The 13,125-nt window shown below is 65.4% G+C and overlaps 2 protein-coding genes across 2 annotated transcripts; one reads left to right on the forward strand and one right to left on the reverse strand.

Annotated features, from left to right (window-relative positions):
• Positions 1-4,738: 4,738 nt before the first annotated feature.
• On the forward strand, positions 4,739-9,824 carry SLC35F6 (solute carrier family 35 member F6). The gene is made up of 6 exons (XM_075048855.1): positions 4,739-4,883; positions 6,658-6,730; positions 6,801-6,972; positions 7,416-7,628; positions 8,713-8,823; positions 9,064-9,824. Exons 1-6 carry the CDS (start codon positions 4,807-4,809, stop codon positions 9,534-9,536), a joined length of 1,119 nt encoding a protein of 372 aa, XP_074904956.1. The 5' UTR covers positions 4,739-4,806; the 3' UTR covers positions 9,537-9,824.
• A 380-nt stretch (positions 9,825-10,204) lies between these two features.
• On the reverse strand, positions 10,205-12,950 carry CLU (clusterin). Its single transcript, XM_075048854.1, has 7 exons — positions 12,776-12,950; positions 12,457-12,627; positions 11,962-12,379; positions 11,268-11,381; positions 10,901-11,127; positions 10,493-10,674; positions 10,205-10,395 (listed from the first exon to the last, which is right to left on the reverse strand). Exons 1-7 carry the CDS (start codon positions 12,947-12,949, stop codon positions 10,389-10,391), a joined length of 1,293 nt encoding a protein of 430 aa, XP_074904955.1. The 5' UTR covers position 12,950; the 3' UTR covers positions 10,205-10,388.
• Between the last annotated feature and the right edge of the window lie 175 nt (positions 12,951-13,125).

Consider the following 13,125-nt stretch of genomic DNA (forward strand, 5'->3'; position numbering starts at 1 on the left):
ACTGCAAGGCTGGAGGGGGTCTTGCAGCAGCTTTTCCCATGGGACCCCCCCAAAAACCAGCAGAGCTCTATCCCTCCTGTTCTTGCCCATAGCAGCATCTCTGCAGCCTTCCCTCAGGCTGGGACCTCCCTCTGCTCCCTGCAACAGCCAAGAAGCGTCCAACGATTGCGAGCAGCTGCGATCTACCGTGTGACCCAGGGGGGACAGGGCTGAGCCCCCCTGTCTCGCACTGCGTGGGGAAACTGAGGCACGGAGGGGAGATGCACAAAGAGGAGAGCCGGGGGCACCTCAAACGGTGTTGGGCATCTGGGTCCAAACCTCCAAGGGGATTTGGGCATCGCTGATGGCCAGGATGCGCCGGGATGGACGGGGACATGCCATCTCCATGGCTGGGGCCACCAGCAGAGCTCTGGGCTGCTCTCCTGCCTTTAAGTGGATAAAACCCTCTGCGTCCAAACCCAGGTGAGAGCCGCCGCCTAATCTAATAAAGCTAAGCCTGCAAAGAGCAGATCTGTCTCGGCAGCAGCTGATGGAGAGAGCGGCTCATCCGAGCAGCAGCTTTCGCCCTGCCCGAGGGTGCACCCATGGGGATGTGGAAGTGTCGGGGGGCTGGGTGCTTCCCCGGCATTCGGTGCCTCTGTTGAACCCTTCCCTCCTGCCCCTGGGATGCAGCTGGAGGGGTTGGAGGCATCCCTCCATCCTCCTCTTCCTCCAGTGCTTCCCGTCAGGAAGACACGATGCTGAGCCAGCTGGAGCTTTGGTCTGATCCAGTACGACCATTCCCGGGGTGTAACTGGTCCCCCAAGCTCCCAGCCCTCTGCATGGAGCCGCCAACCTGCCCAGCACTGCACAGGCCCCTGGCACTGGGGAGAAAGCCACTGATGGGTTGGGGTGGACCTGCTGGGAGGCTGCTGGTGACACAGGGCTGGGAGTGGTGGAGATGCCAGAGGGACGTGGCAGGGATGGAGGAGAGGTCAGAGAGGAACCTCATGACGTTCAATGAGGAGAAGTGCCAAGTCCTGCCCCTGGGGAGGAACAACCCCATGAAGCAACGGCCACCCGACTGGAAAGCACCCCGGGAGGAGAGGACACCAGGTTGACCATGAGCCAACAACTTGCTGCAAGGAAGGGTGAGGGTCTTCGGAGCTTCATTAGGCAAAGTGTGGTCAGCAGGTCGAGGGAAGGGACCCTTCCTCTCTGCTCAGCACTGGTGAGGCCACATCTGGAGTGCTGGGCTCAGCCATGGGCTCCCCAGTCCACGAGAGATGTGGATATACTGGAGGGAGTCCATGACGATGGTGGGCTGGAGCATCTCTCCTAGGAGGAAACCCTGAGGGAGCTGGGGAGCAGAGAAGGCTCGGCGGGGGTCTCACCATGGCTATAAACACCTGATGGGGAAGAGGATGGAGCCAGGATCTTCCCAGTGGAGCCCAGTGACAGGACAAAAGGCTCGGCCACCTCCAGCGGGTCCCCCCGCCCCACCATCCGCTTTGGGAAAACAGAGCATCCCCAGGGGACCCATAGGGATCCGCAGGGACTGGTCCTCTCCGGCCAGACCAGGGCTGTGCGGGCAGGTCCCTGTTGTGGGCAGGGGATGGGGTGGGAGCTGGGACACCCCCATGGCAGGTCCCAGGGGGTTTAGGAGCAGCCTGAGCCATCTGCCCCCGCTGTCTCATCCCGGGCGATTTTTTTTTTCCCTCTCAAAGCATTTAAATTTTCCTTGTCAGCTGTAGCCCAAATATTTACAGTCCGCTGGAGAGACTTAAAATTCCTCCCTGGGATTAAGCAGCGCGGCCACTCGCTCATGGCTGTGGGGGAAGCTCAGCCCCGGGCAGCTGGGACTCATCCTGCGGCCTCCTCCAAGCCACGAGCCCGAGGAGGAGAAGGGGTGGGGAGTGAAGGCTGAAAAGGGGCCAGGTAGTGGGTGGGAAGCAGGTAGAGAAAAGGGGAAAATGAGGGGTTTAATGGGGGGGGGGGGGAGAAAAAGAAATGAAAACTCATGCTGCTCTGGTTTCTAAAGCCATTTTCAGTAAATAGGGGTTTGATTTTAAAAGTCTTCTTAAATGTTTCTGTTTTCCCTTCCCAGCTCATTAAACCCAGCAAAAAGCTCCAGCAGACACTGCTGAGGAGCGGGAACCCTTATTTTTGTTACCCTGACCTTCTCCCTATCCCACGCATGGCCTCAACATCTTCATTGCTCTGCACCAGGGTCCTTTGGATGCTGAGGGCATCCCGAGGCAGCTGCGGGACTTGGCACCCTGGGGACGGGGACACGCTGGGGGTCACCGCTCCCTGCCGCCAACCTGCCCCTTCGCTGATCCGAACTGGGGGAGAGGTGCTGGGGAGGAACACCGGCTGGATGCGGCCACGGGATGGGGAGTGCCAGTGGCACCGGTTTGGGGACCCTGGGCTGGTGATGGGGACACTGGGGTGACCCAAGGGGCAGAGTGTGTATTTGAAGGTGGGGGGAACCAAACCCCCCCCGGACAGGGTGAACGGGAAGGGATGGGAACACTCCGGCTGGTGGCCCTGAGCCTGGAGAAACAGGAGCTGAGCCCAGGAGGTGGAAGAATTATGCGCTCTGTTAATGAGGCGATGGGCCTCATGGCCTCATTAATTACGTGGGGCCAGGGAGCATCTCTGCTGGCGGGGGGGCTGCATGTGCACTGAGCTGCAGGGATGCATGCGTGTGGGCAGGAGATGCCACCGTCTCCACCCTGCCAGCCGGTCCCCGCTCCTCCTGGTCTCCAGCCGCAGGGTGCTGGGTGTCCCTAATGTCCCATCTCCTCCTGCCCTGGGGACCCCAGACAGCCCCCCACGGGTGTCTGTGCGGGGCTGGCACCAGGTGGGCACCGTGCAGGCGACTTTGGAAGTCAGTAGCTCTGCCACCGCTCTCCTGCGTGTCCTTGGGACACTCACCCATCCCAGGACTGGAGGAGGGGGCTACGGGAGACCATCCCCGCTTGTCCCACCGTCCCTGCCCAGCCCAACTGGCCCAGCCTGTAGCGTCCCCACGGGTGACACCAGCAAGTGGCACGGTGCCCACTGCCCGTGCGGATGCATGGTCGGGCTTCTCCGGGCACGAGCTGCCCGCGGCGGGATGCTGCCTTCCCCGCTGTGCCCCCTGCCCGCCCGCCACCATCTTATCGCCCGGTATTTTCCATGGGCGAAGGCTGCAGGGAGGGACAGCGGGGGGGGACGAGGGGGACACGGGGGGGAGTGTTTGTCTTGCTGGCTGGAGCGAGGGGTGATGAGAAATGGCCACGGCCTCGGTGGCACCAAAGAAGGAGAAGTTGACGGGGCCCGGAGGAGGCGGCCGCATCCTGCTTCCTTCGCCCTTTCCCTTCGGATGCGGCCCAGCGGCTGCCAAGGGGTCCCCGCCGGGGGGATCGGGATGCGCTTGGGATGTCAGCGGGGGGGGGTCACCGGGGGTCCCGGAGGCAGATCCACAGCCCGAACGGCAGCGGGTGCCAGCAGCTGCTGGGTGTCCCGGTCCCGTGGGGTTTGGGGGAGCTGCTCTGCCCCGGCCCTGTTTTGGGAGGACCCCCCCACCCACCCCCCCCACGAAGCCACCAGAGCCAACGCTCCCCCCCCGCCCATCCCTCCCCAGGGCCACCCTTGGGTCCCCTTCCCCGCAGCATCCCGGGGGGATGCCCAGGCCTGCCCTGCCCGCCCACGCCCCCCCAGCCGCGGGAAGGGTTAACTCCGACCGCGCAGCCAGCCTTGGCCGACAACCTTGGAGTGGGTTTTTCTGCCGCCCCCCCGCGGCCTCCCACGGGTCACGGCTGCCGGGGCTGACGTCGGATGGAAAAACAATTTATCTCTGGCTGGCGGGGAGGCCCGGGAAGGGAAGGCGGGGGGGGGGACACGGCAGCAGAGCCCGCTGCCAGGTGTGGAGGGGCCCCCCCGCACCCCTCGGTCGGGGTTTGGGGGAGGGGGGTGTGAGGCTCCGGGGGGCCACGCCTGGCACCGAATGGGGCTGAGGGGGGAACTGCACCCCCCCCCCAAAAAAAAAAAACAGTCCCGAGGGGTTCCGGGGGGGCTGCCCTGGAGCTGCGTCCACGGGTGGGGGCCCCGACACCCACTCTAGGGTGCCCGGGGGGGGACGGCACCCCCACCCAGCCCCGCAAAGGGGCAGCCCAGGCAGGCCCGGGAAGGTAACCCCGGCCGGGGGCGGGGGGGGGGGTCGGGCCTTCCTGCCTGGCCCGGGACGGGCGGGGGGGGCCCGAGCCTCGGGTGCGGCGGGGAGCCCAATCCTGCACCGCCGGCGCCATCTGCCGGCAGCGCCGCGGCGGGGACACGCGTGACACCGGGGGGGGGGGGGCACACCGGCCACGGGGAGGGCGGCACTGCAAACAGAGCCTGGGAGCGGAGCACCGGGGGACCGCGGCGTGGGCACCGGGGGACCCGGGGGGGACCGGCACGGGTGGGCGGCAGGGCGGCGGCCGGGGGGCGTGCGGGCCGGACTGGGGGCGTGGTTAAGCGCGGCGGGGCGGGGTCGTGGGTAAATGTAGGCGTGGTTATGCACGGCGGGGCGGGGTCGTATTATATGTGGGCGTGGTTAGACGCGGTGGGGCGGAGTCGCGCTTTAAATGTGGGCGTGGTTAGGCGCGGCGGGGGCGGGGGTCGCTGGTAAATGTGGGCGTGGTTGGGCGGGGCGGGGGCGGAGCGTGGTTGTATGCGGGCGTGGTTAGACGGTGCGGGGGCGGAGCGGGGCGGTCCGGGGGCGGAGCGGAGCTGTCGGGGGCGTGGCCGTGGCGGCGGCGGCCCCGGTGCAGGGCGGGAGGCGGCGGCGGCGGCGGGGCCATGGCCTGGTCCCGGTACCAGCTGGGCCTGGCCGCCCTCATGCTGCTCACCGGCTCCATCAACACCCTGGCGGCCAAGTGAGTCCTCCCGGCGGCTGGAGGGGGACCCGCACCCCCGGGGCTGGGGTCCCGTAACGGCTCCGGCCCGCCTTGGGCCCGGGGCTGGGCCCACCGTCCTGCTGGGGAACCCTCTCGGGCCTCCTCCCCGCGGCACCCACAGCCCCACGCAGGGACCGGGGGGGGGGCCTGGGGCTGCCCCAGGCCGGGCCACGGTCCAGGCAGAGCCCCAGGACTTGCCCAGTGCTCCCCAGTTCGGGGGGCTGCCATTGCACTGGGCGGGGGGGGGGGGGCAGGCCTGGGCTGTGGGGTGCCCCATAAGGACTGGGGCTGCTGCTTGGGGGTCCAGCTCTTGGTGATGGGGGAGGAATGGGGGGGTGGGCTGCACGGCCCGGCGGGGCTGGGTGTCCCCAGCCCTCTTGTGCGTGCTGCTGGGGGGTGCGGGTCTCCCGCTGTGGGTGCCGTGCCTGGCCCCGGGGTGCTGGGGAGGAGCCGTGCGAGTGCCCCAAAAGCCAAGTAGGGTCTGGATCGAGCCCCCTCGTAGGGGGAGCCCCCGGAGCACCCTGGGGTGCTCCCAGCCCTCGCAGTGAGGATGAGGATGGTGTTCCCCAGAGGTGCCCCAGCAAGGCAGACCTGCCAGGCCGGCTCGTCCCACTGCCGCCAGACAGACGCGTGGACGTCAGCAGGGTTTTGCCGGGTGGCCAGAGTTCAGCTGGCCCCGATGTTGCAGCAGGCCGAGGTCCTCGGATGGGGAAGCTGAGGCATGGAACCCTCGTGGGGCAGGGCAGAGCTGGGAGATGGCACCGAGCTTTCAGCGAGCTCACGAGACCCGTGTGTGGCCCGACAAAGCCTCTTGCGAAACACAGACCCGAGCTGGCCCGTGGCGGAGGGGCTGCGGCGTGTCAGCCGGGGCTGACTCACGCTGAAATCTTGCTGGCCTGGCTGAAAAGCCCCTTGCCGATCAGTGAGGGACAAACTGGGGATTGCCCCAGCTTCTGCTCGTGCCCCTTTTCCCCAAGCTCAGCAGGTCTGCGGCCGCTCGGCATCAGCAAAAAGCCACCAGAGGGGAGCTGGGTGCCTGCCTGCCTGTGTCGGGGTGCACCCCCACCCTGGGGGTGTCCTGGGGGCAGGCAGCCAGCCAGCCACTGAGAGGCTGGGGTCCCCTCCCCATACGCGTGGTCCCTGAAGAGGGGAGATCCTTGCCAAAACGGGCCGTGGGGACCTGTGCCGCAGCCTGTGTTTATCCAGCGTTGCCCTCTGTGCTGGAATACCCAAAAGAGGGAGTTTGTGCCCCAAAACTGTGACTGGGGATGTAAGAAGTGGGAGCCGCTGCCCCCCAGCCTGTGATCCATCATCTTTTATGGGACCTGTGTCCCTTAGCCCCCAAGTCTTCAAGGTGGGTGACATAGGGAGGAGGGAAGGGTTCGGGGTGACCCCCCCACCACGCTGTCCTGGTCTCCCCGGCAGGTGACGGTGCTGCCTGGCCGGCTCTGGCCGCGCGTGCCGGCAGCGATGAGCACGGGGACGCCGGATTGCGGGGCTGTGCAACACAGCAGTGTCCGTTTCCCTGCCTGTCACTCAGGGCCGGGAGCTGGGCCAGGAGCTGCCGGCAGGTTGGGGCAGCCACGGTGGTGTCTCCTTCCCTGCTGTCTCCATCCCTGTGGATGTTGTGTCCCTGGAGCTGTCACCTCAGGGGGCTGGTGACCCACATGACAGCCCTGGGCTGGCTCTCGGGGTGTGCTCCGGCTCCCCACGGCCCCCTGCTCTAACCACCACCCTCTGCTCTGCCTCATAGGTGGGCAGACAACTTCAGCGCAACCGGCTGCGGCGGGACGGAGGAGCATGGCTTCCAGCACCCCTTCCTGCAGGTGAGCCCCCCACCCAGGGCAGGACGGGTCTTGCCAGCAGGGCCAGCCCCCTCACCCAGCTCTCTCACAGGCTGTGGGCATGTTCCTGGGTGAATTTTCCTGCCTGGGGGTGTTTTACCTGCTGGTGTGGAGGGATCGGTGGAGGCCAGAGCCCAGCATGGCCCCGTCGCAGCCCTTCAGCCCACTGCTCTTCTTGCCCCCCGCCCTCTGCGACATGACTGGGACCAGCATCATGTACGTGGGTAAGTGCTGGGGACGGGGATGCTGCCTCTGTCCCCCGCTTGCCCTGTGGGGATCTGGCCATGCCTGGGGCTGGACTCGGCTGTCGGGCTGCAGCACTCCATGGTGCATTCAGTTTTTGGGGGGAATGACCCTGAAGCCGGTTAGAGGGATCTGAGCAAACCCTTCCCACCCATGTGGCGAGTTGTGGCAGCGCTCAGTAAGCCGTGTTCCTTGGGGCACAGGCTTTCCATGGAGCAGGGACAGGGGGCCGCGTCTTGGCACGAGCCTCTCTGCTGCCAGCTCTAAGTAGGAGTGGGGTTGGACGGTGTTGCTGCCTCTTCCTTCTGTTAATCACTGATCTGCTCTTAACTACGGCAGCAGACTGTTAAGCAGAGGGTTGGTGGCATTAGCCAGCTCCAGCAGCATGTGTGTGCGACTCATGAGTCTGTCTCTCCCCATCCAGCCTTGAACATGACCAGTGCCTCCAGTTTCCAGATGCTCCGAGGATCTGTCATCATTTTCACCGGGCTCCTCTCCGTGGCCTTCCTGGGCCGCAAGCTGGAGCTGAGCCAGTGGCTGGGCATCCTGGTCACCATCGTGGGGCTGGTGGTCGTGGGGCTGGCTGACCTGCACAGCTCCCACGACCAGAAACACAAGCTCAGCGAGGTGATAACTGGTACGTGGTGGCCCATGGGGGAGGTGGGATGGCCACGGGGGCAAACAACTTCCCACAGGGTGCGTGCCTGGCTCTCCAGGCATGGCTCAGCCATGCTGTCCATCCAGTGGGCCTGGAGATGGGTGCTCAGCCTCCCCTTCCTTTCTCCTCTCCCCTTCCTTTCTCCTCTCCCCTTCCTTTCTCCTCTCCCCTTCCTTTCTCCTCTCCCCTTCCTTTCTCCTCTCCCCTTCCTTTCTCCTCTCCCCTTCCTTTCTCCTCTCCCCTTCCTTTCTCCTCTCCCCTTCCTTTCTCCTCTCCCCTTCCTTTCTCCTCTCCCCTTCCTTTCTCCTCTCCCCTTCCTTTCTCCTCTCCCCTTCCTTTCTCCTCTCCCCTTCCTTTCTCCTCTCCCCTTCCTTTCTCCTCTCCCCTTCCTTTCTCCTCTCCCCTTCCTTTCTCCTCTCCCCTTCCTTTCTCCTCTCCCCTTCCTTTCTCCTCTCCCCTTCCTTTCTCCTCTCCCCTTCCTTTCTCCTCTCCCCTTCCTTTCTCCTCTCCCCTTCCTTTCTCCTCTCCCCTTCCTTTCTCCTCTCCCCTTCCTTTCTCCTCTCCCCTTCCTTTCTCCTCTCCCCTTCCTTTCTCCTCTCCCCTTCCTTTCTCCTCTCCCCTTCCTTTCTCCTCTCCCCTTCCTTTCTCCTCTCCCCTTCCTTTCTCCTCTCCCCTTCCTTTCTCCTCTCCCCTTCCTTTCTCCTCTCCCCTTCCTTTCTCCTCTCCCCTTCCTTTCTCCTCTCCCCTTCCTTTCTCCTCTCCCCTTCCTTTCTCCTCTCCCCTTCCTTTCTCCTCTCCCCTTCCTTTCTCCTCTCCCCTTCCTTTTTCTCCTCTCCCCTTCCTTTCTCCTCTCCCCTTCCTTTCTCCTCTCCCCTTCCTTTCTCCTCTCCCCTTCCTTTCTCCTCTCCCCTTCCTTTCTCCTCTCCCCTTCCTTTCTCCTCTCCCCTTCCTTTCTCCTCTCCCCTTCCTTTCTCCTCTCCCCTTCCTTTCTCCTCTCCCCTTCCTTTCTCCTCTCCCCTTCCTTTCTCCTCTCCCCTTCCTTTCTCCTCTCCCCTCCCCACAGGCGACTTGCTCATTGTCATGGCGCAGGTCATCGTTGCCATCCAGATGGTGCTGGAGGAGAAGTTTGTCTACAAGCATGACGTGCACCCGCTGCGGGCCGTCGGCACCGAAGGTCTGTTGCGACATAGTCAGGGGGGCTGAGCGCTCGAGGGGTGCTGGATCCTGCAAACTCAGCCTGGGGAGGGCTGCTTTGTGCTGGGGGGGATCACAGGCAGCGAAGGGGCTGCTGCTGGGGCGGGGGCTTGGGTCCCACGGGGCAGGGAGAATTAGCTGGGGCAGGGGGGGATAGGCTGCCCTGGGTGGTTCTTGGGGCCAGCACCCGTCTGACCGTCTGACCCCCACTCGCACCCAGGTTTCTTCGGCTTCATCATCCTGGCCCTGCTGCTGGTTCCCATGTACTACATCCCGGCGGGCAGCTTCAGCGGGAACCCTCGGCGGACGCTGGAAGACGCCCTCGACGCCTTCTGCCAGATCGGCCACCGGCCCCTCATCGCCCTGGCCCTGCTGGGTAACATCAGCAGCATCGCCTTCTTCAATTTCGCCGGCATCAGCGTCACCAAGGAGATCAGTGCCACCACCCGCATGGTGCTGGACAGCCTCCGCACCCTCGTCATTTGGGCCGTCAGCCTGGCTGTGGGCTGGGAGACCTTCCACGGCCTGGAGATCTTGGGTTTTGGGGTGCTGCTGGTGGGTGCTGCTCTTTACAACGGCCTGCACCGACCCCTGCTCGCCCGCCTGCCCCGGCACGCGGAGGAGACCGGCGGGGCGGCCGAACGGGAGGGCTTGCTACGGGGGGAGAGCACGGCCATCAACAGTGAGAGCTGAGCCCTCGCTACCGCTGCCCCGTGTCAGGCTTGACCCCGGGGTTTATTTCCCCGGACCTTCTCTCCTCCCCTCGTCGGGAGGCGATCGGCGCGGTGGTGGTGACGCCGGCCCCCGTCTTGCTGCCGTTTGCAGGAGAAACCTCTCCCCTGCCTCGCTGCCAGGGCTCTGGGAGGGGATGGCGAGGCTGTGCCTGCCCTTCCCGGCGGGGAGCGGACCCCAGCCGGCCGTCTGGGGGAGATTGAAGCCTCTGCCCCTGTTCCCAAGGGGCTCAGGTTGGGGGGGTGGTGGTGGGGGTGGTGAGGCTGGGGTCGGGGCTGGCCCCGCTGCTCCGCGACCTGTGTCTCCCCCCAATAAAGTGCATCTGCCCATGGCTGGCTCACTGGGGGTCTGTGCTGGCTGTGGGGAGGACCCTGGGGGGGATGCTGGGGGCTGGCCGAGGACCCAGCACCCAGACCCCTTTCACTTGGGGTGTGGGAGAAGGCAGTGAGCCCCGGGGTCCTTGGGGGGGGGCTCCTACTGGACCGGGTTTAGGGGGAGCTGTGTCCTTGTGTTTTCCCCCCCTCCCCATTTTGCAATATCCGATGATCGGCCCCAGGCACACACGGCTGCTTTTTGCGACATTTATTTGCTCAGTGGGTCTCGTCCCAAAGATGCACCAGAGAGCACAGTCAGGGTGTTTGACTCTACCTTTATTTTCTGTTTGTTCGAGGCCCGCGGTGGGACCCCAGCGGTGGCGGTGGCGGGGGGGAGGGCGGTGGCAGCGGCATTCAACACCCCCCCCGGCACAGGGACGGGCCGGCAGAGGGGGCTTGGGGCACCGGGGCAGCGGCGGCGATGGGGAGCAACACCCGGCTACTCTCTGCCGAAGTAAAGAAGGGAGAGGGTGAGCCGTGGCGTGGCCCCCCCCAAAACCCCAGCCCTGTCCACGGGGATGGCGGGGGGGGGCCCAGACTCACATGGTATTTTGCTTGTAGTGCTGAAGCGCCTGCTCGGCCACGATCTCCATGAAGCGGGGGTCCTCCCAGGAGATGTCCCCGGGCACGGTGAGGGACAGCGGCTCCGAATCGAAGAGCTGCACCGTCACCTGCGTGTCGGGGGGGGCCGAGGGGTCTTCGAGGTTGGGAGCCTTGGAGAGGACCTGGAGAGGGGGGAGACAAAGCAGGGAAAGCCGGGTTAGCCCCCGCGCCGGCCCCTCGCCCTGGCACCCGGCCCTGCAGCCGGCTATTATGCCGAGAGGCAGCCGGTCGGGCGCACAATCGCTTCTTTCTCCCCCTGACCCACTTTCCGTGGCCGCCGGCCCTGCCCGGGGAGGGGGGGACGGGACCGGAGCCCTCCGACCGTGCCGCAGCGCCGGTGGGACTCACCGTGGTGACCTGGAGGAAGCCGTCGGTGCCTTGGGTGATGTTGGCCAAACGCGAGACCCAGCCAAACTGGCTGTTGAGCTGGTCCAGGAGGCTGGTGGTGTTGAGCATCTCGGCTTGGAAGGCGCGGAGGAGGTCGTCGTAACGGCGGGTGAAGCGTTCGGCCAGGCGCAGCGCGTCCTCCAGCTGCTCCCGCAGCTGGCTCTGGGCAGGGTCCGTCTGCCAGCAGTCTGCGGGGAGGGGGGGAAGTTTGGGGGGGCGTCGGGGGGTGTCAGGGCTCACCCCCAGCCCCGCTGCGTACACCCCACCGCATCTCCTCCCCTACGCGTGTCCCTCCCCCGGCACCGTTCACGGTCCCGTCCCGGCTCACCCACGGAGAGGATCTCCCGGCATTTCTCGCACTCATCCCGCATCCGCAGGCAGCCGGCCGAGTTACGCCGGATTTCCCGACACACCATGCGCTCGTCGCTGAAGTTACGGGACTCTGTGGAAAGCCCAGCCTGGCCTCAGCACCCCAAAACACTGCGGAGTCGGGGGGCGGCAGCGCCACAGACCCCCCCAACGCCGGGCAGAGCTGTGGGGCCAGCCCCGGCCAACACCCTGGGGGGGCCATAAAAGTGCTTTTTCCGGGGAATTTTGACACACACCCCCAGCTGTTTTTTCCCAAGCAAAGCACTCCCTGCCAACCTCCCTTTCGAAATATCCCTTTTCCCAGCCGCCCGAGCCGCGGCCGCGGTGGCAGACGGTGACGGCACCGGTAACCGGGCTGCAACCGGCGTTGCCTGCCCAAAACAAACACCTTCCCAGGACGGCGGCAGCTCCGGCAGCCAAGAGTTGGTGCGGGGAGGGGAAAACCCAAAACCCCAGGCCAGCTCTGCAAACAGCGGAGCTTGTGATTCCTGGGCTCCCACGGGGATTCTCTGATGTGTCGTATTAGGGTTGAGCTCATCCTCTAAGTTAGTCACCCCCTAATAAGAAGCGGGGGGGGGGGGTTGCTGGGAAGCCCTGCCGGTTCCAGCCAAACTGGGGAGCCCATGACACCCAGCCCACGGCGAGCACCCTACCTGAGGCAAAGCCACCCAGTGGGTGCTCCCAGCTGCCCTGCATTTCCTCCAGCATCCGCTGCGTCATCTCAAAGAGCGGCTGGAAGAGGTGGTGGAAGCTGTGGTGGGGATGCTGGAAGAAGGGATGCAGGTCCCGGGAAAACCTCCCGCTGCGCAGGGGCAGGCGGACGTGCTGGACGGGGGGTCGGAAAGCCTCGCGGAAGCTGCCAAAGGGTGCTCGGAAGAAGGGATACATGCGGCTGTAGACCTGGGTGCTGTCCTGGAAGATGTCGTCCACCCCATCTTCCAGCAACCCGAAACGCTCTTCCAGGTCCTCGAACTGCCGCTCCTGCCGCTGGTCCCGCTCCAGCAGCGAGTCGATGCGCTCGCCGTTCACCCAGATGGAGAAGGGTGAGGAATGGTTGAGGAATTCCTCCAGCTGCCGGGCAAGGGAGCAGGATCAGGCCAAAGTCCCCCCCCGACCTCAGCATCCCCGGGTGCTGCGGGACCACTCACCTGCCGCCCCACCAGCCCCGAGCCGCTGCGGCACGTGCGGGAGTAGAAGCGCATGCAGGTGTGCTTGAGGCAGGGCTTGCACTCTTCCCAGAGCGCCAGCATCGTCTCGTTGCACACCTCCTGCTTCGCCGCCAGCTGCTGCTCCTTCTCCCGGGCCAGCTGCACCGCCTCCTGCAAGGCATCCGCATCCAGCCCCGAGGGCATCCCCCCCCTGCTCCCGGGACACGCGGATCCCGGGGCACGGCATCCCCCGAGCCCTTCGGATGTGCTCAGCCCAGGGGCTCTGGGTACCAGGACCACCCTCCTCATCCTCACTCACCTCCTTCCTCCTCTTGGTCTCCTCCAAGGTGTGCAGGATGGCTTGGTGGTCCTTACTGGTCTTGTCCATGAGGGTCTTCATCTGCTTCACCCCGTTGATGGCGTTTTCCACCTCCGTGTCGATGTATTTGCTGCCGGCTGCCGACATCTCTGGAGGAGGGGGGAGGAAGAGCATCCCTCGGCCGGCCGCTCCCAAGGCGGCGGTGGGAGCCCCAGCAGCGCACGCAAATATTTGCGGGTGCGGAGTCCTGTTTGTTCGCCAGCGGCCCGATTCCAGTTCACAGAACCCGAGAAAAGTGACCCAAAATCTCGCCCGGGCTGGGGGCGCGTCTCCCTGCCCGTCACCCCCAA

This window comes from Buteo buteo, chromosome 17 (genome assembly GCF_964188355.1).
Source record: "Buteo buteo chromosome 17, bButBut1.hap1.1, whole genome shotgun sequence".
In the NCBI taxonomy this organism is placed as follows: domain Eukaryota; kingdom Metazoa; phylum Chordata; class Aves; order Accipitriformes; family Accipitridae; genus Buteo; species Buteo buteo.

What these genes read in the sequence shown, in the direction of transcription:
- SLC35F6 (XM_075048855.1), top strand. Translation starts at nt 4,807, where the DNA reads ATGGCCTGGTCCCGGTACCAGCTGGGCCTGGCCGCCCTCATGCTGCTC. An exon ending in TCCAGCACCCCTTCCTGCAG is followed by an intron (nt 6,731 to 6,800) that starts GTGAGCCCCCCA and finishes GCTCTCTCACAG; the next exon opens with GCTGTGGGCATGTTCCTGGG. An exon ending in GCGGGCCGTCGGCACCGAAG is followed by an intron (nt 8,824 to 9,063) that starts GTCTGTTGCGAC and finishes ACTCGCACCCAG; the next exon opens with GTTTCTTCGGCTTCATCATC.
- CLU (XM_075048854.1), bottom strand. Translation starts at nt 12,949, where the DNA reads ATGCTCTTCCTCCCCCCTCCTCCAGAGATGTCGGCAGCCGGCAGCAAA. An exon ending in ACTGGGTGGCTTTGCCTCAG is followed by an intron (nt 11,382 to 11,961) that starts GTAGGGTGCTCG and finishes GGCTTTCCACAG; the next exon opens with AGTCCCGTAACTTCAGCGAC. An exon ending in CCGGGAGATCCTCTCCGTGG is followed by an intron (nt 11,128 to 11,267) that starts GTGAGCCGGGAC and finishes CCCTCCCCGCAG; the next exon opens with ACTGCTGGCAGACGGACCCT.